Source organism: Panthera uncia (assembly GCF_023721935.1).
Source record: "Panthera uncia isolate 11264 chromosome C1 unlocalized genomic scaffold, Puncia_PCG_1.0 HiC_scaffold_4, whole genome shotgun sequence".
NCBI lineage: Eukaryota > Metazoa > Chordata > Mammalia > Carnivora > Felidae > Panthera > Panthera uncia.
In genome coordinates this window covers 54,502,860-54,524,815 of record NW_026057585.1, presented here as the reverse complement: position 1 = coordinate 54,524,815, position 21,956 = coordinate 54,502,860, and the positions used below count along the sequence as shown (strand labels likewise).

The following is a 21,956-nucleotide window of genomic DNA, read 5'->3' as shown; positions in this document are numbered from 1 at the left end:
ATATAGAAACAATTACACCTACATAGACAAAACAAACACATAAATCAAGGTGGAAGAACAAGAACATTTTAAATGTTAACTTTTCAAAGTTTCTGGATGTTTAAACCTCTGAATCTTTATTACTACCACTTAGGAGAATAGTTCATGAATTTACATTTTATAAATTAAAGGAGAAAATACAACATAGTTAGAATTAAATTGGGAAATATATATATGTTCAAACTTAAAATTTCAGCAAGATTTTGTGAAAAAACCTGACAATAACATGATGGTTTAAACAAAAAGAATCGGGAAAACACCAAAAAAAAAAAAAAAAAAAAAAAAAAAAAAAAAAAAAAAAAAAAAAGCTTCCTTAAAACACAGCAAGACATGCAGAGAAAACACATTATACAAATGCAAAAGAAAGCAATATACTAATATCATAGCATCTCACTGCTTTGTGATTTCTTTTTTTTTTTTTTTTAAGTTTATTTATTTATTTAGAGAGAGCGAGCAAGTGCACACGTGCACACCAGCAGAGGAGGGGCAAAGAGAGAGGGAAAGAGAATCCAAGCAGGCTCTGTGCTGTCAATGCAGAGCCCCACTTGGGGCTCGAACTCACAAACCGTAAGATCAAGACCTGAGCCAAAGACAAGAGTAAGATGCTCGACTGACTGAGCCACCTGGCAGCCCTATCCTTTGTGATTTCTAAAAAACAAAACACACCTGGAAAAAATAAAGAAATGGACTTGAACAGACAAGGAGGAGAGAAAAGTGGACATACTCAAAGTTTAAGAATTTTTAAGTATTTATATTGTATTCAATACCTGCTATAGTCTGAGTATTTGTGTCATCACAAAATTCATGTTAAAAATCTAATGCCCAAGGTGATAGTATTAGCAGGTAGGGTCTTTGGAAGGTAATTAGGTCATCAGGGCAGAGCCCTCATGAATGGGGATTAATGCCTTTATGAAAGAGGCCCAGGGAGTCTGCTTGCTCTTCCACCAAAGACAGCATTCTTGCTGTAACCCTGGTGAGGGCCTTCACTAGACATCAAACCGAAGGTGCCATGATCTTGGAATTCCCAGCCTCCAAAACTATCAGAAATAAATTGCTGTTGTTTATAAGCAATGCACCGTGTTCTATTTTGTTACAGCCTGAAGAGACTACGACAGTTTCTGGTAATCCAAACTCTCATCTATATGGTAGCAAGTCTGTGATTTCTCACTCTACTGGCTTGCATAAGGCAGTGTTTCCTACTTCTGCAAGTTTATCTGTGAAAATCCTTGAAAGCCTGGTCTGAAGATGGTCCTCAGGTAGTGTGACTGAGCAGCCTGGTTTACTTTAGGACAGGACTGAGGGATTCCCTGGGATGAACATTCAGTGTTAACACTGGGTGTAGTACTAGGCAAACCTGAATGAGCTTGTCATCATATTCTCAAAGTTTATTGGGCCAGTCAAGCTACTTGAGGCCTAACTTGTAATTACAAATTCTCAAGACAAAAATTTCAGCCCCTTGACTCAATGCCAAGTTTCAAGCTAAGCAATTTTACCTGAGGTCACATGGGCAGTAAGAAGGGATTACTTTTGGTGCCCCTTACACTGAAGGTCCAGCTCATTAGGTACAAGCTCTCAGGAAGTGCATTTTTAGTTGTTTTTGGCAGTAGGGGTCAATTAGTGTTCCTAGCTTACCTCCATGCTAGAAACAGAAGACCTGTAGTGTTTCTGTCTTTCTCTTAATTATATTTTAAGCTCCAAGAGGACAAAGATTAGCTTTCTAATTCTTGGATCCCTGAAATATGAAGTTCAGTGCACTCCCAAATTACATTAAAAAACTGTTGCAGAATGTATTTCAAAGGCATATTTTTGGAGACAGTTGTTGGAGACAAAATGGGTAACATTTTGCTTTACTATACCACATGAAAAATTCTTCCCCTAAATATTTTTTAATCTAAAATTTAAACATTAAATATAACTGGGTGCCTGGGTGTCTCAGTTGGTTAAGTGTCCGACTCTCGATTCTGGCTCAGGTCATGATCTCACAGTTCATGGGATTGAGGCTGTCAGCACAGAGCCTGCTTAGGACTTTCTCTCTCTCTCTCTCTCTGCCCTTCCCCAATCACACACATGCGCTCTCTCAAAACAAATAGACATCAAAAAAATTAAACCTATTTTGTTGTCTAAGATTTGAATACCTAATATATATATAAAACAATAAAATTAGCCATTTTCCTCCTGCATTTGAAATCCAACAAGCCCATCAGTAACATAAAATACGTTATATTACTTGTCAAGCTTCTCAGTGTTTTGACGCCAGTGAGTCATATCCTTTCTCCACCTCAGATTTTCTTGACTTCCAAAGGCACTTCCAGATGGGCTTCTCTCTGTCAAATAAATTTCAAAACCATTTTTAAAGTGCGGTTTCATTTGGACCACCTATATGTATATTTGCAAATATATAAGATATACTGCACAACGTTAACTTTATACACAGCCATTTTATCCTCACTACAGGTCGCAAAAACTAACAATGGTACTCTTTATTAAAAATGTTTTATGGGGCGCCCAGGTGGCTCTGTCAGTGAAGCATCCAACTTCAGCTCAGGTCATGATCTCATGGCTCTTGAGTTCAAGACCCACATCAGGTTCTGTGCTGACAGTCTGGAGCCTGCTTCAGATTCTGTGTCTCCCTCTCTCTCTGCCCCTCCTCTGCTCACGCTCTGACTCTCTCTCTCAAAAATTTTTTTCACTTTTTTATAACAGTTATAACAGAAATATATTACCTGCATTATATATAAAAAAAACCAAACGCCCTTTTATATAAGCAAACTTTCTAACACTGTTTTCTCTGAACCTAAACCATGGCTTATTAGGCCCTACGTGGGTCTTATAAGACCTTATTTCCTACCACACTCTCTCTCCTACTTATGCCACCACACTTACTTTGTGTGTGTTTTCTATATATGCTCCTGATTTAGGACCTCTGTAACAGTGGTTGTTCCTCTTATGTGACTGTGCTTCCCACAAATTTTCATTGACCAGTCATTCATCACCTCCACATAAAGGTCTTCCCCAACTCCCCAACACTTCCTTTCCTCTTAATTGGCTTTAGTTCTCTCCACAGCACTTATCATCACAAGAATATAAGCTACTTAAGAATGGAGATTATGCCTATTTTGTCCACCCCTTTATGTTTAGGGTTGACAAGGTGTCTGGCAATACTGAAGTTCAATAAGCTTTTCTTTAATATAGAAACAAAGTAAGAAGGATTCCTAAAACAATTAGGAATTATTATTTGGTCCACAGAAGACAGGACAGGAGAAAGAAGAGGGCTTTCATCCAAGGCTTCTGGGATAGAAAGCAGACAGAATGCTGTGGGCTCCCAGAAGGGGCAGCAGTGACAGAACTGGTTCATACAAATCCAGCAGAAGTGAAGAAGGTATTGAGAATTGTGGAGAGATTTACACTTAAAGGAAGGAATTAGCCATGACTTCAGACTTTCAACTAGAAAACTAATGCTTCTTTTTGAAAAGCCTGAGATTTTAAATTGGTTGGGAGAATGCAAAGAAAAAGGAAAGTAAAAATTTAGAGTCCAAGTAGAAATTTTAAAAATAATGAGAAATGAGGCACCTGGGTGGCTCAGTTGGTTAAGCATCCAACTCTTGATTTTGGCTTAGGTCATGATCCTAGGGTTGTGGGATTGAGCCTCGAGTTGGGCTCTGAGCTGACAGCATGGAGCCTGCTTGGAATTCTCACTCTTTCCTCTCCTCTCTACCCCTCCCCACACTTGTGTGCGTGTGCTCTCTCTCTCTCAAAATAAATAAACTTAAAAAAAAATAATGAGAAGCAAATATGCTACACAATAAAGGACATGTCTGGATAAGTCTTCTGCTTTCTCTCCCCTCCCTTCACTTTCCTTCTCTTCCCACCTCTTTTTTTATTATGAAACCTCTATCTTTAAAAAATTTGGTAAAAGAAAACAAAAAAGATATGCCTGTATTTACCCAGTTAACAAAACAAATATCTGGGATCTATTTACATTTTTATCATTAACTTTCCTCCCCCCATGAAATTGTCCCTCATCTCTTATCACCCAATGTCTATCATTGGGTGACATAACTTGGGTGTCCAAATTCAAATAAGAATTGCAAAGGTCTTATTTTTCTAAGAACTTCAATTTTTAAAAAATTAAGATACAACAGACGTATGTCATTATATTCGTTTCAGGTGTACAATATGATTCAATATCTGTATACATTTATGAAATGATCACCACTCTAAACCTAGTCAATATCCATTACCACATAATTTTCCTATGATGAGAACTTAAAACCTACTCTCTTAGTAACTTTCAAATGTACAATATGGTATAAACTGTAGTCACCATGCTATACATTACATCCCAGTACTTAAGTATTTTATAACTGGACATTTGTACCTCTTGACACCTCCATCCTCTCTGCCCTCCTCTCCCCCCACACCTAGGGCACCACTAACAGAGGTATCTAGGAGTTTATTCATTTATTTCCTTTAGATTCTACATATAGAATTTCAGTTTCTACATTCAAACAAAGATGACTGTCCTAAGGCTACAGGTTTAAAAACATAACATACTACTAACAGTGCCACTCTCTCCAACAAGAAACTTTAGAAAGAGGTGCAGTAGAATATACAGAACACTACATCGGAAGTCAAAAGAGCCTGGTTCTGTCACTTAGTTTATGATCGTAGGCAAGTTATTTACCTCTGGTGAGTTTTATTTTCTTTAACTTAAAGGTTGAAGATAATCTTCATTAGATTTTGGTAATAATTAAATGAACTAAATAAAAGTTCATTTTCATATATATTTTTTAAATGTTTATTCATTTTTGAGAGACAGAACACGGTGGTAGAGGGGGAGAGGGAGGGAGACACAGAATCCAAAGCAGGCTCCAGGCTCCCAGCTGTCAGCACACAGCCCAGAGTGGGGCTCGAACCCACAGTGAGGTCATGACCTGAGCCGAAGTCAGGCACTTAACCGATTGAGCTACCCAGGGGTCCCTCATTTTCATTCTTTTTTAGAAGGTTGTTGTACATAATAAATCTGTAAGTACACTATACATTGCACACAACTAAAGTGGGGGAAAAAAAGCAAACGGTGCTCTTAATTCCAAAGGCAAAGATTCTGTATTATTATGAAATTCCAACCATAAATAGCATATAAAAGATATTTAAGTTAACTTGAATAAATGATCACTATGTTTATGGCTTACCAGAAAACATTAAAAATATTCACGTAAATGTGCATTCCTCTTTTAAGTCAAATATACACTGAACTATTAGCATATGTCATGTATACAGGTGACTAGGCCATGTCCCTGACCCTAAGGAGCTCTCAGCAACGTCATTATTTGTGACTTTAGAATTTACGAAATGTTTAAACGCACGTGGGTCACTACAATGATGACAGATCAGTTAGTTACACTACCTTCTAAATTCTCAAAACAATCAAAAGCGGATAAGGAAAAGGAAAGTGAGGAGATGGAGTGACCTGGCCAAGGTTATATGGCTAAAGGATAGCAGTATCTGGGAGTAGAAACAGGCCTCAAATGCTACTAACTGGTTTCTCTCCCTGATACCTGAGGCTGAGGGACAATATCTTTCCCTGAAATACAGGCTATTTTAATTCATTGTACAAACTAGGAAGTTTATTTTAAGAGTAAGAAGTGATGCAATGTAGCAAGTATGAAACTAAGAGTGAATCCTAGTGTCAATTATGGACTTTGGGTGATAATGATGTGTCAGTGCAGGTTCACCAGCTGTAACAAGTACACCACTCTGCTGAGGGATGTTGATAACAGGTAAGGCTATGCCTGTGTGCTAGGGAGTATACAGGGAATCTCTGTACTGTTAGCTCGATTTTGCTATGGACCTAAAATTGCTTTTAAAACGTCTATTTTAAAAGATAAGGGATGCTATTCATAATCACATAAGGACAACAGGAATAAACTGAGACTGTCCAGAACAAATCAGGAAATATGTTCACCCTACTCAGGACTCGAACTTGAATCCCTAGAGAGATGTGGTTATTCAAGTTAATTCAGAGTTTCATTTAAAACACTTTTTTTAAAAAAAGTGTCGAATCACTGAAGATTTGCAACAATGACCATTGTAATAAATATTTCAAAGAAACTGAAAAAATTCTCACCAGAAGGAGAAGATAATGTGTACGTACCAAGCTGTCCTCGGCTTCGGCGCACCATTTCTTGCCTAGCACCTATGCTCCCAAGAATAGCTTCTTCAAGCTTTGCTCTCATGTCTTTTGATTTCTTAAAGGTCAAACTATTCATTCTTTCAAACACTTTCTTTCCCTAAAATTTAAACATTAGCAAAGAAGAGCCATTGAGGAAATTTCCTTCTTCCTTTTCCACATTATGTTTTCTTTCTCGTTTTTCTCTGCAATGGCATAGTGATCACTTACTTTGTACTCAAAGCAAGATACGCAGAGATAAAGCAAATCTAATAGCCGGTTTAGCTGTAGGACTGAGAGATCTGTGAACCACTTTTGTAGAACTGTCTCATCTGCATTCTTGAGAACCCAAAGTAGACAGATCAAAAGGCTCCGACTCGATTCTGCTGAAAAGGTAGTGTGTTGCCTACCACTCTGAAAATAAAGAACAGTAGAATGAGACAGACTGATCAATGGCCATTTCTTTTCTGGGGTTGTCAACTGTTTTCTTCTAACTGTAATAAAACAAAAATTGCTTAAAAAATCAAATATTTAAAAAGAACCATTTGATTTAGACAATACTTGAATAAGTCATATAGAGCCTTAAACTTCAGGTCCTGAAGTTTAATAACTTTTCCTGGCATTGAAAGATTGTTTTAATTTATATGGTAGGGTTTCCTGTAGACAATAAACACTGAAAGAAACAAGGGAAAAACATAACAGATCCACTATTAAAACTAAGATATCTATGTTCATCATGTCTGATATAATATGGTAAAAGAAAAAGCAAATGACTCCATAAAGTGGTATAAGAACAGAGTAGAATAGTAATAACAAAATGTTTATCAGGCTTAAAGAACTATGGATTCCTCTCAAGGGCCACTGACAAAAGGGAAGAGTCTTAGACCATACGTAAATAAAAAGCACTTTCACTTAGAGAAATAAGGTGAAGGTGCTATCTTCAGTCTTCAATCTGCACTTGTAATACAGCATGTGAAAATGAAAAAAAATGAAAAAAAATGAAAAATTAGGAATAAAAACTTGTCTACGATACCATTTATTCCATATTTACTCTGTTCTAATCATCATGCTAAGCTCTTTCTGTACATTATTTCATTTAGTCCTCCAACAGTATTACCAAGCAGGTTGTATCATCTTAGTTTTACAGACAAGAATATAGGATGACAATTAACGGTGATGATGATGACAAAACAGAATATTTGAGATGTGCTAGACACTGTGCTAATCATTTCTCATTTGACTCTCACAATGATTTCTGAGATGGTATTAATCACTGTTATTTCTAGTTTAAACGTAAGGAAATGAAAAGCTAGAGATTAAGCCAAGATTTTAGTCCAGGTTAACCAGACGCCAAAGCTTATACTCTTTACCATTATACTACATTCTAAGCTTTGGTTAAGTAAATATACTAACTAATAATAAGAAAGCCTTGGAAGGGATGTTGAGAAGAGAAGACAAAGGGAAGTTTAACATACTTAACTGTTGGAGTCATGATCTCAACTACTACCTTACTCTCCCCTCCATCCTACATGATAAAAATGATAGCAGTCGACTCTTCTATGATGCTTACTCTGTGCTAGGCACTGTACTGAACACTTTATGCATATTAACTTATTTATCCCTTGCACCCATCCAAAAAGATAAATATTATTACTCACCACATCTTACAGTCAAAGAAAACTAAGACACTGAGAAGTATTCTATACAGGTATTTTGCAGTAAGTAGCAGGCCTGAGATTCAAATGCAGAAGAAAGGGTGGCTCCAGAGAGAAATCAAACACTTACCTATGTTCACTATGCTTGCACATATAAGTGAATTCACCTACATAAACTCACTTAACCAAATCACACAATAACCAAATTAAGAACTCAATGGAGTGATTTAAAGTAATATTAGGTAGAATTAAGGAGAGAATTAGTAAACTGGAAGATAGATCAAAAACAACAACCCAGTGTGAAGAACAGGTTAACAACAAGATGGACTATACAGAAGAAAAGAGACACAGAGGATGCAATAAAGAGGACTAACATAAGCTTAACTGGAATATAAAAAGAGGAGAGACAGAATGAAGAAGAGGACATATTTGGGCAGGTAATAGTCTAGAATTTCACAGAACTGAAGATGCTGAACTACAGATTTAAGAAGTCCAAAAAAAAAAAAAAAAAAAAAAACAAATACCAAGCAGAACAAACATAAAGAAATTCAAAACTAGATGCAACAGAATGAAAGCACAGAAGACCAATTCTAAGGAGAATATCATAAAAAAGAGGTGGAGGGAGAGACAGATTATCTTTAAAGAAGCAATAGCTCAACACCTTTTTTTTTTTTTTTTTTTTTTTTTTTTTTTAAGAGAGAGAGAGAAAACATGAGCAGGGTAAGGGAAAGGGCAGAGGGAGAGAGAATGGGGTTTTTTTTAGTTTATTTATTTATTTTTGAGAGAGAGAGACAGAGCACACGTACTTAAGAGTGAGCTGGGGAGATGCACACACAGAGAGACAGAGACAGAGAGAGAGAGAGGGAGAGGGAGAGGGAGACAGAGAATCCCAAGCAGGCTTCGTGCTGTCAGCACACAGCTCTATGTGGGGCTCGATCTCATAAACCATGAGATTACGACCTGAGCTGAAATCAAGAGTCAGATGCTTAACCAACTGAGCCACCCAAGCACCCAAGACACAGCTAAAGCAGTAATTGAAGTGTGTTTGGGTGGTGCAGTTAAGTGACCAACTCTTGACTTCGGCTTAGGTCATGATTCCACCATTCTGGAGTTTGAGCCCCATATGCAGCTCCCCAGAGCCTGATTGGGATTCTCTCTCTCTCTCTGCCCCTCTCCACTTACATTCTTTTTCTCTCTCAAAATAAATAAATGAACTTTAAAAATAAAAAAGTAGCAGTAATGGAAATGAGAAGACAGTGGAGACAATGCCCTTAGCATGCTGAAAGAAAACAGGATACTCAGATGCTATTTCAAAAAAATACAAAATACAAAAACCTTAAGAATGAAGGTCAAACAAAGATATTTTTCAAAGAAACACAAAGTTCATCACCATAGCACAGAAAATTCTAAAGGATACAGTATTTCTTATGGAAGGTCACAAATTTGGGAAAAAAGCAAATACAGTGGTGAACACATGTGCAAATTTAAATGATAATTAAATTTATATAGCCATACAAGTAATAATAATGTCTCTTGAAGTTTAATGATATATACTATTAAAAATGCATGAAAATAGCATTTAAGTAGGCAGAAAGGTAAATAAATAATCAACCTGTTCTAAGATCCTTCTATTAACCAATGTGAAAGTAAGGGTAATGATTAAATGAGATGGAATTTAATTTAAGGAAGTATACAGTGATTTGTAATACAATGAAAAAAAGAAACAGAATGTATAACTTCTAAAGTAGAAGAAAGGAAAAAAATAGAACAAGGAAAATGAATGAAAGGAAAAAAATAATCTAAAAAAACACAATAAATGAGACAAACAGGCATACGGGGTGGGACAATATGAAGTAAAATTAAAGAATGTTAAGTACATTAAATTTAGTTATATCAAATTAAGTGGATTTTATTAAAAAAATTTTTTTTAATGTTCAGTTTTGAGAGAGAGAGAGAGAGAGAGAGAGAGCTCAGATGGAGGAGAGTGAGAGAGAGGAGACACAGAATCTGAAGCAGGCTTCAGGCTTTGAGCTGTCAGCACAGAGCCCATTGAGGGGCTTGAACCCATGAACATGAGATCATGACCTGAGCCGAAGCCGTACGCTTAACCGACTGAGCCACCCAGGCGCCCTAAAAGTTTTTTTTTAATGTTTTGTTATTTATTTTTGAGAGAGAGAGATAGAACAGGGGAGGGATAGAGAGAGGGAGACACGGAATCTGATGCAGGCTCCAAGCTCTGACCTGTCAGCACAGAGCCCAATGCAGGGCTCAAATTCACGAACAGCGAGATCATGACCTGAGCCAAAGTTCGATGCTTAACTGACTGAGCCACCCAGGTGCCCCTAAATTAAGTGGCTTTTAAAAACTCTAGTGAAAGACAAAAATGAACAGACTATATTTTAAAAGCTTAAGACAAAAATCTAACTACATGTTGATTATAAAAGACACATGTAAAACATAATTTTCAAACATTTAAAACATAAGAAAAAAATGCTGAAAGGAGAAGGATGAAAAAACTCATATATATATATATATATATATATATATATATATCTCAGAAGATAGATATCTTCTACTAATACAATACAAAATAGACTTGAAGGCAAAATAAAAAGTCTTACAATTCATGTTGATAAGAGGTGCAGTCCATCAAAAAACTAACAATTAAAATTAGGTATTTCATAATAAGGCCTCAAAGGAAATGAATCCTTAGGAAATGACAAGCTATTAAAAAGCCATGATTTTAATGGGATATTAGAATAAGCAGACAGAATTCAGTAAAAAGAACAAAGGTTTAAACAAGAAGACTAACAAATTTGAAATAACAGGTGTAATGGACAAATACAGAACACTGAAATACACTAAAGAATATGCACTTTCAAATACGTGACCTATTTGCAAAAACTGACTAAATACAAGACCATGAAACCAGCTGTCACAAATATAACAAACTGAAAAATTACACAAAGTTCTCTGATCATGAAATCAGGTCAAAATCAGAAACAAAGGATTATGAGAAATTTTCCTATGACTAGATATTTTAAAACAAAAACTTAGGGCATAAAAGACAAAAATAATCATAATGAACTTCAGATATATTTTGAACTGAATAATAAAAATGCTACATATAAACTGTGGCATGTAACTAAAACAATAATTAAAGGAAAATATACAGGCTTAAAATATGTACCAAAGAAGGAAGGATGAAAATTAGTAGGTTAAACATCCATCAAGAAGTGAGAGAAAGAAAACTATAAATGCAAAAAAAGTAGAAGACATTAAATAATGAAGATAAACATTCAAAAGAACCCAAATTGGTTCTTTATAAAGACTAAAGATTACACAAATTTCTACTGAGACTGATTTAAGACAAATGTACAAAAAAATTCAGACACAGAAATGAAACCATTTACTACAGATGGTATAGACATTAAAAAGATTATAGAAGATATTTGAATTTTGTATGCCAATAGATTTTAATAAATTTCTATTAGAATAAAATTTACAGAAACCAGTATAAAAGGAAATAGAAAACTTCAACAGTCTTAGAGTCATTAAAGAAATTAAATCAGTACTTTTTAAACTTTCAAAAAAGAAAACTCCAAGTACAGATGGCCTCACCCACAATTTCCCCAAATACTCCAGGAAGAAATAACTCCAATTTTAAACAAGTCTCTACAGACAGCATAAAAGGGCAAATTCCCTGGCTCATTTAAATTGGCTTTCCTAACCGTGATTCCAAAATTTGTAAAGAACATTATGAGAAAAACATTACAAGCAATTTTACTGACAAACATAAATACATGTATCTTAAATTACAGCACATAACATCCATTAATACACAATCATGAAAAAAAGCTGGGTTTAATTCAGGAACTGAAGGTAGGTTTAATACTAGAAAATCAATTGAAAGGGGTCTCAGTAAAAGATTAAAAAGCAAAATAACAGGTGCCTGGGGGGCTCAGTTGGTTAAGCATCCAATTTCGGCTCAGGTCATGATCTCATGGTTCGTGGGTTCGAGCCCTGCATTGGACTCTGTGCTGACAGCTCAAAGTCTAGAGCCTGCTTCAGATTTTGTGTCTCCCTGTCTCTCTGCCCCTCTGCTTGTGCTCTGTCTCTCTCAAAAATAAACATTAAAAAAAAAAAAAAAAAAAAAAGGCAAAATAACATGAGTGTCTCAGTGGATGCAAAGAAAGCATGATTAAAATTCAACTACTTGTAATTAAAAAACAAAACTCTTAGCAAACGAGGAACAGAAGAGATCTTCCATAATGTAATGGAGGATAGCTAAAAAAAAAAAAAAAAAAAAAAAAAAATCCAAAACAAAAAATCCCCCAAAACTACATCACATACGTTTAAGAATGAAGTGTTCCAGTTTCCCCTTTAAGGATGTTATCACCACTTGTATTCAACAACTGTACTGGAGGTTTTAGCCAATAAAATAAGTTATGAGAAAAACTTGAAAGAAACAAACTGCCATTATTCATAGATGACTGGACTGTGTATGTAGAAAAAAAGCCTATACATATGTTATTAGTTTAGCAATTCTGCTAAAAATAAACATCACTGTATAAAATCAATTCCATTTCCACATGAAAGTAATCAACAGTTGGAAAAAATAATTTTTGAAAAATATGACATTTATAAGATTATATATAATTATATGTATTATATAATTTTATAATATTATAAAAGTAAAAAAATATCAAGGACCAAAAAACACATCTACAAAAAATGTACTAGGACTCTTTTAGTGAAAAGTATAAAAGTTTATATATTTATAGACATTAAAGAAGGCCTAAATAATAGGTAGATCTTTCATGTTCAATGATTAGGAGATTCAGTAGTGTAAAAGTATCAATTGTCCTCAAAATTAACCCACAGAATCATTACAATCTTAACCAAAATCCCCACAGATTCACCGGTTTTTATTTACTTTAGTGAAACATCATGAGCTAATTCTAAAATTTATGTAGAAATGCAAAGGGCCAAGAATTAGTCAAGAAATTTGTTTTAATATGCATGAGGATTTTTTTTCTTTTTTTTCAAGCTTTTATCTGAATTCCAGCTAGCTAATATATAGTTTAATTATTAGTTTCAGGTGTAGAATTTAGTGATTCATCACTTACGTAAAACACCCAGTACTCATCACAACAGTGCCCTGCATGAGGATTTTTTTCTACATGACAGACCATACATAGATAGTACTGAGGAGTAAGGAAAATAATCTTTTAATAAATGGTGTTGAGAGAATTTGGTATTATATAAATAAATGAATGAAACTGGCTCCCTAAATTCTACTGTTCATAAAAAAATTCCAGGTAAATTTTAGGATTAAAATGAAAGAACAAAAAAAGCATTTAAAAAATAACATAGGGAGGGGCACATGGGTGGCTCAGTCCATTAAAGCGTCTGACTCTTGATTTTGGCTCAGGTCATAATCTCATGGTTTGTGAGTTTGAGCCCCTCAATGGTCTCTGTGGAGACCCTCAATGGTCTCAGCCCGGAGCCTGCTTGGGATCCTCTCTCTCCCTCTCTGTCTGCCCCTCCCCGCTCACTCTTTCTCCTTCAAAAAAAATAAAAAAATAAAAAAATAAAAAAAAAAAGTCATCAGGTTAAAAAAAATAACATAGGGAATATCTTCATAATCTTGAAATAGGAAAAAATTTTAAAGATACAAAAAAACACTAGCTGTACAGGAAAAGATTGACAAACTTAAGTATTTTAAAATAAGAAACTCTAATCACCAAATTCACTGTTCAGTGTGTGATAAAAGCAAGCCACCAAAAAGGAAATATTTGAGCCACTTATAATTGATAACGGGCTTGATCAAGAACATATAAAACTCATACAAATTGTAAACAATGGCAGAAAACCAAATGGCAACTGGGCAAAAACTCTAGACACCTCAAAAGAGAAAATTCAAATTGTCAACATATATATGAAGAAGTGCATACCCTCATAAGACATCAGGAAAACAAAGGCTAAAATGAGATACAACTATAAATTACAGATTAACAAAAATTCTAAAGTCTGAAAAGTCTAAATGCTGATGAACATGTGAAGGAATGGGAACTCTCATACTACAGGTAACATATAAACTGAGACAAACCCTTTGGAAAATACCCAAGTATACTGGTAATAAAGATACACATAGATTCTATAACCCAGCAAATTCCACTCCTAGGAAATATCCTGAATAAAAGTATATACATACAGGATACATGTAAAGGAATCTATAGGGCTACTATTTGAAATAACCCAAAATCAGAAACCATTCATGCATCCAAGAATAAAATAAGTTAAAAAAAGGTAAATAGTTTTATATATAGTCAGACAAATGAATGTCATCAGAAACGAGTATCAGTAAATTATAGCTACATTTTATAATATGGATGAATAATAAAAATATAAAATTAAACTACAGGATTTAGGGATGCCCACTCGAACGGTAAAACGATAAGCAAAATTAAGCAATTAGTTAGAAGAGAGGGTGGCGTGGTGGATAGCTGTGGTGGAGAAGAAAATCCAATTGGCTGAAAGGCAGCCAATGTTCTATATTTTGTCCTGAGAGGTGGTTACAAAGGTGTTCATTTTACGTTTTGTAAATTTGTACATTTATGATTCATGTAATTTTTAATATATAGTATATTTCATCTAAGAAAAGTTTTAAAAAGTGAAAAGGATGGTCAACAAAATGGTGCACAGTGGTCCTTCTGAGAGGAGAGAGGGATTGGACTGAGGGCAGACTGGGAACTTCCAAGGAATTTGCAATGTTCTATTTCTGAAGTTGGGTGGTGGGTACATTATTGTTTCTTTCATTGTTATACTTTAATTGTACACGTACTTTTGATGTTATACATACAAAATAATATATAAAGTACAAGGGATAAAAGAAAGTTGATAAATTGAATTCATCAAAATTAAAAACTTGTGCACTTCAAATGACACAATCAACAAAGCAAATAGATAATCCACAGAACAGGAGAAAATATTTGCAAATCACGTATCTGATAAGGGATTTGTACTCAATATATAAAAAAATCCTTTTAACTCAATAACAAGGAAGTAACACAATACTAAACTGGCAAAGAATATGAATGAACTTTTCTCTAAATAAGACATACGAAAAAGATGTCTCAATAAGCAAACGAAGATGCTCAACATCAGTAGACATTAGGGAAATGCAAATCAAAACCACAGTGAGATACTACTCTATACCAAGGTGGTTATAATAACAAAAAGAGATAATAGCAAAGGTAGGTGAGGATATGAGAAACAGGAATCTTAATTTATTGTTGGTGAGAATGTAAAATGGTGCAGCCACTTTGAAAATTCCGAAGTTTCCAAAAATGTTAAACACAGAGATACCAGATGACCCAACAAATCCACTTCTAGATATCTACCTAAGAGAAACAAAAACATGTGTACACAAAGACATGTATACAAATGTTCACAGTAGCATCATTCCTAACAGTCAAAAAGGGAAAAGGATCCAAATGATCATCAACTGACAAATGGATGAAAATCTGGTATATCAATACAAAAGAGTATTATTTGGCAATTAAAAAAAAAGGAAGTGCTGATATACATTACAACATGGCTGAATCACAAAAATATTATGTTTGGTAAAAAAGCTAGACATAGAAGATCACAGTATGTAATTCCATTTACATGAAATGTCCAGAATAGGCAAATCTAGATAGATATAAAGTAGACTAGGTGCTGCCTAGGGCTGAGAGGAAATAGGGAGTGGCTACAGAACAGGCCTCAGGGTTCTTTATGGGGAAATATTCTAAACTTAGATTGTAGTGATGGCTGCACAATTCTGTAAATATATCAAAAACCATGAAATTGTACAGTTAAAATGGATGAATCTTTTGATATGTAAATTATCTCAATAAAACTAAGTCAACAGGCTAGTTTCCATAAGTATTATTGCATTTTTCTGAAAGAACGTCATTTGAAACTTTAAGAACTTGATCTTGGTCTACTGTTTGTTTCCTCTCTGCTCCCATATCCTTTGTTCCTTAAGGGGGGAAATTACAGGGGCAGAGAACCTATCAATTTTCTTAAACATGAAACAGGATAAATTTTAACAGATTAAAAAAAATATTTTCAATTGCTAAACAGTGAGAATATTTCTTAGGGTTGATAAAGAATAAAATGGATTTTGAAAATAGGGGCGCCTGGGTGGATCAGTCGGTTAAGCGTCTGACCTTGGCTCAGGTCATGATCTCGTGGTTCATGAGTTCAAGCCCTGTGTCAGGCTGTGTGCTGACAGCTCAGAGACTGGAGCCTGCCTCGGATTCTGTGTCTCCCTCTCTCTCTCTGCCTCGCTCCTGCTCACGCTCTGCCTCTCTCTCAAAAATAAACAAACATTAAAAAAAGAAAGAAAGAAAAGAAAGAAAATAGGCTATATACAATAAGGCAACTTTCAAATTCTGAATGACAGAATACAGAGTTCTATACCATAAACCTTGAGGTATTAATTTTTAAAACAACTTAGTATAAAATAAGCAGAACCTTAATGTTTCCACAAATAAAACTCACAGTACTTTTGCATCAGTTAATACAATAACCTCAGTTATTTAAGAGGATATCCTTGTAAATATCTGTCTTTCCAGGAAAAAACTTCTGCAGGAGGGTTGTTCTTACCGATGATGTGAGGAGGAAACTGCCAGGCCTGGTTAGCTGAGGGACTGATGTTCCTGCAATTGCCATGGCAACTGTCTGGCTTATCATGCTTCCGCTCTCACTTTCATAGTCATCAGTGGCTATACAAATTGGTCTTCCTCTTTGATTGTGAGTTTCTGGAAAAATCATCCCAAAATAAATAAATAAAATTCCATTTAGGTTAATTAATGGTTACTGAGCATGCAATTTCCTTTCCTATTCTCCATTACCCTTTAAAGGAAAAACCTATTAAGATGTAGTATTTATCATTAGATTTACTTATTTTAGACAATATTTTAAACATTAACCCATTCCTACAACAATAATGTATAGTTTTGTAGAGAACTTTAACTTGCTAGTAAAAGAAGATATAATAATACAAACATTTCTGCCTTCAAATAAAAGAAGCCCATTTTAGCGATCAAAATACTGGTTGAACACTCAAGAACCAGTCCCATAAAGGCATGGAGTTGGTTATCTTTGTATCACCAGTTCTGTTGAAGTTCTTAATATGTATTAGGTACTTAGTAAATGTTTGTTTTTATTTTATTGAACTGGAAGCACTTTATCAGATTAAATGTTAATTTAAATGCAAACTACAGTATTTCCTTTAGGGCAAGTAAATTCTAAATATGGAAAGCAAGAGCAATAAAATTTTGTGAGTTCTAGGTTTTAAAAAGCAACGGAACTTCAACTTATAAACCCAGTATTAATGATAAACATAATTCTTAATATTCAGGGGAATATTAATTTCAGTCTTATATATGAATAAAATTGTGACTGAAGGTGGTAGACATCTGTCAAGTTTTCTTACATATTTTCTTCAGATGAACAGTATAGTCTCATACCAAAAATCCTATTTTCTAATAGGTAGGTACAGAAAAGTCTTATATCATTAAAATTCATCTTAAGAACCAGTTAAGAAAAGTTTGCAGTGAATTCTCTCACATAATCAAAAGTTATTCAGTAATATGGTTAAATATTTATAGTTTACTTATGTCAGTGTACATTTTCTTATAATTCTTTCCCTAAAATAAGATCTTTATCCTCGAGCTATTTCTAATATTTTTAAACACTGAGATTTTCTTTAAAAATTTGTTTTAAATATACTAAGTACCTGTAAAGTCATACAGCTGAGGAACAGTTTCCATGATAATGCCAATCAGAGGTAGATACAACATGGCCACCCTAGCCTTTATCTGGGGGTCAGAGTACCGTGGGTCTGAGTCGTGACTGGATAGTAAATTGTGTACCATATTGATGACTTTCTTGTGCAATCCAAACAGTCTATTTTAAAAAGAAGATGAAGAAGAAGCAGCAGCAGTAAGGTCACAGAGATTAGTAAATATCGTTAAAGCAAATAGTAAGTCATGGTACTGAGTTAATTTTAACTTAAACTTTGCCATATATTTGCAGGTCTTTCTATAAAACATTTCTCATAAAATTAACAAATGTCTGTATAAAGTAAGGATAGAGGGAAAAAAGAAATGCTAAACAAATTCACTCAGGAGTAAATCTGAGTGTTTTTACATTATCTCCTTATTAGTGCATACTCATATTGAATATGAACAGTATGGTTATATTTTAAAACAAAAAACAAAAAGTAAATCATAAGTAGCTTCAAATTTTATTTCAAATTAGATCTTTTACCAAAAGTTTACATTTACCAAAACTAAACTTTTATTTCCTTTTTCTAATAGAAAAATCCTCTACTTAATGGATTATGCAGTCCATAGGCTCGAGAGTTGCCTTTGATGTCTCTTTCGAAAGTCAACTTCCTTGCTCCTTCTACCTCACTCAGGCCCTACACCTTCCCGATCCCTTCAGTTTCAACTGGGCTAAAATACTCATCGTCACTTTTTTTTTTTTTTTTTTTTTTGCCTCTTTTTATGTTAAAGGTGCTTTGAGTATGCCAACTATTCTAATTAAACATTCGGCCAACTTCCATAGGCACTCTTAAAGCAACACCTGGCAGTGGTGTCACATCTCATTCTCTCCCCTGCAGCCTATCACCATCAGTATGAGGATAAGACTTTACCTCCAACTTCTGTCTTTTAGTAAAGAAAAACCATTCAGAATTTGCTCTGGCCAGATCTTTTAACACATCTGCACCTTTGTATCTCCATCATTCCTTCTGTCTCAGAAAAAGTTGTATCTTCTCTCAAAAGGAAATTTCTGCATTATGTTCAATGAACCGCATGTTTCTTCAACAGCTTCAATGCCCCCCTCATAAACTCTTCCCTTCTTTCTTTCAAATGAGACTTTCCTATGTTGAAAATACAAGTTTACTTAAAACTAGTTTCCTCTAGCTTATATAGTATCCCTTCGTAATAAACTACTATAATAATTTCCCCAGTAATAAACTTCCTGAATATACAGTCCATAGCATGTGCTTACTTCCTAGTAAATGGAATTTTTAAATAAATTTAGAAAATTTATTTGATTTTTAATTATTTAAATAAATGTATGCTTTTATTAAACAAAATTAAATTTAATTTAAATATTTAAAATTTAAATTAAATTTAAATATATAAGCCCCCTACTCCCTTTTTTTTGAAACTAACAGTTTGAATGTTTACACATGGCACTGTAATATCTTTATCATTTAATAGCTAAATAATTTTTTAGATATTTAACTTGTTTCCCTACTTAAGATATGAGGGTAATTACCTACCTCATAAGGCAGCTGTGAGAATTAAGCTGCGTAGTTTATGTAACATACTTATTAGCACACTATCTTGCACACTGCCTTCTGCAGTATATACTAGCTTTTATCACTTTTTAGATCACATAGCCAATTTCAAAGAGGGATTGGAAACCAGTTAGTCTTACTCCAGAGTCCTTAATCTTATCTGCCACTTTACATTGCTATATATGAAATCAAGCTGGAGATTTTTCTTCTTTCCATATTTTTATTCAGAAAGTGTAGTTTTAAACACTGTCCAGAAACACATCTAAATGACATATCTCAGATTTTATTCTCCAGTTATCTACTCGACACTGTCATCTTATCTTTTTTCTTCTCAATATTTTCTCCAAATAGTTCCAAACCTTCCTCATACTCTCTCTCATTTCATCCAAATCTCAGGTTCTGGTCATTTGCTTTTTATGTTCTCCCTTGTGGATTTTTTCATTACCAGTGATGACTGCCAAACCTGGGTGCATATTCCTTAGCTGTCTGCAGCTACCAGACCGACTTCAACCCACCTATAACCCACTCATCTTCATGAAGCTTTTCCATATGTCTACATTACTTAATCATATGCAACTATTAAATATATGTTTATGCAGGACCTGCAACATCCTATTCTACGTGTTAGGGTAAGACACGGTCTCTGTTTTTAAAGAGTTTGAATAGCAACAAACACAGACACGAAAATAATTCAGTGTCACAAATGCAGTAGTAAAGGTATTCATGTTCTATAGAACTATGTCTATGCTACAAAATTAGCATTTAATCATAGTGTATGGTTTCACAGTCTTGATTTTCTAACTATAATGAAAGTTTCTAGGGAGCAACTCTTTGGTTTTAAAACATATTATTGCCACTCAAAGAATTATTCTCATTAGTAAGCAAATGAAGTAAAAAAGCATTCCTCTCAAGGATCTAAGACATTGTATGCTGTATTTTATCTATATACCATTAAAGAATATAAAATTTAGAGATGGGATCTAAGTCTCTTAGTCACTCATTCATTGAGTTAATATCTATTTATGCATATGTATTCATCCACTTTGTACTAGACACAATTCTAAGGCATTGGAAGGATGGTAGTGAAAAAGAAAGATCAAGTGCATGCTCTCATGAAATCACACTCTAATGGGAGAAGACCGAAATTAAGCAGCAAATTTCATATAAGTGTTTTGTAGAAAATAAAAGAGGGCTACATGTTTAAGAATGATTGTGGCAAGGTAATGTGCTCTAATTTTGCCTAGATGGTCAGTGAAAGCCTGAGAAGATGCTATTTGAGTGGAGACCTGAAGAATCACAAAGAGCAAATGGGTACATGACAGTCATAGAGTAATGTGAGCACTGCTTCAGGCAGAGAAAAGAACCAAGTGCAAATACCCTAAGGTGTGAATGACTTTGGCACATTAAAGAAACAGAAAGAAAGACCAGGATGGCTAGATTTTAGGATGTGGGTAGGGAAGACAGTGGCAGAAGCACACAAAAGCCAGGTAAATAGGACTTTGAGGACCATTATTAAAAGTCTGGATTGGGGGTGCCTGGGTGGCTCAGTCGGTTAAGTATCCAGCTCTTGATTTTGGCTGAGGTCATCACACAGTCATGACATCGAGCCCTGTGTCAGGCTCTGCACTGGGAGTGAAGCCTGCTTGAAATTCTCTCTTTTCCTTTCCCTCTGCCCCTCCATTCATTCTCTCTCTCTCTCTCTCTCTCTCTCTCCTCTCTCTCTCTCTAAAAAAAAAAAAAAAAAAAAAAAAAGAGAGAAGAAAAGAAAAGAAAAAAAAGTCTGGATTTTACCCAAAGAATATGAAAACACTAATTCAAAAGATATATACACCTCTGTGTTTATTGCAGCACTATTCACAATAGCCAAGATATGGAAGCAATCATCCATTAACAGATAAAGAAGATACAGAATATATATATGCATACGTATACGTATATACATATGTATACATATACGTGTGTGTGTATATATTGAAAAAATATATATTTTTGAGAAGAAAAAAATAAGATGACTGATACAGATACACACACACACACACACACACACACACACACACACACACACTGGCATATTAGCCATAAAAAAGAATGAAATCTTGCCATTTGCAACAACATGGCCGGATCTGGAGGGTATTAAGCTAAGTGAGGGGTGCCTGGGTTGCTCAGGTTAAGCATCCAACACTTGATTTTGGCTCAGGTCATGAACTCATGGTTTGTTAGTTTAAGCCCCATGGATTCTCTCTCTCCCTCCCTCTCTTTCTCTCTCTCTGCCCCTCCTCTGCTCATGCTCTCTCTCTCAAAAATAAACTTAAAAAAAAAAAAAACAAAACTACACGATATAAGTCAAAGAAAGACAAATAACATACAATTTCACACATAGGTGGAATTTATGAAACAAAACAAATAAAGATAAAAAGATAAATAAAACCCAGCCTCTTAACTCTGTACAACAAACTGATGGTTACCAGAGAGGGGATGTGTGTGGGGAGGGGTGGAAGAGGTGATGGGGATTAAAGAGTGCACTTGTTGTGATGAGCACCGGGTGCTGTATCAAGTGTTGAATCACTATATTGTACACCTGAAACTAATATTACAGTGTATGTTAACTGGAATTTAAATAAGAATTAAGAAAAAAAACCTCCTAAAGATCCTATTATGAGGATAAAAAAGGAATTATTATCCAAAGGAATAATGATCATGGAAATTTTTAACAATAACTATTAAG

The 21,956-nt window shown here is 34.6% G+C and overlaps 1 protein-coding gene across 6 annotated transcripts in view; it reads right to left on the bottom strand.

Annotated features, from left to right (window-relative positions):
* Window positions 1-21,956, bottom strand: part of DOCK7 (dedicator of cytokinesis 7) — a 227,697-nt gene that overhangs the window by 42,497 nt on the left and 163,244 nt on the right. For 3 of the 6 annotated variants that reach the window (XM_049618558.1, XM_049618554.1, XM_049618555.1), the window contains 5 exons: window positions 17,657-17,826; window positions 16,522-16,676; window positions 6,440-6,622; window positions 6,194-6,329; window positions 2,267-2,363 (listed from right to left, as the gene is read on the bottom strand). In XM_049618558.1, coding sequence (XP_049474515.1) covers window positions 2,267-2,363; window positions 6,194-6,329; window positions 6,440-6,622; window positions 16,522-16,676; window positions 17,657-17,826 — 741 coding nt within the window. Of the gene's footprint in view, window positions 1-2,266; window positions 2,364-6,166; window positions 6,330-6,439; window positions 6,623-16,521; window positions 16,677-17,656; window positions 17,827-21,956 lie in introns of all 6 variants that reach the window. The other 3 variants (XM_049618551.1, XM_049618556.1, XM_049618557.1) reach the window with 1 other exon arrangement.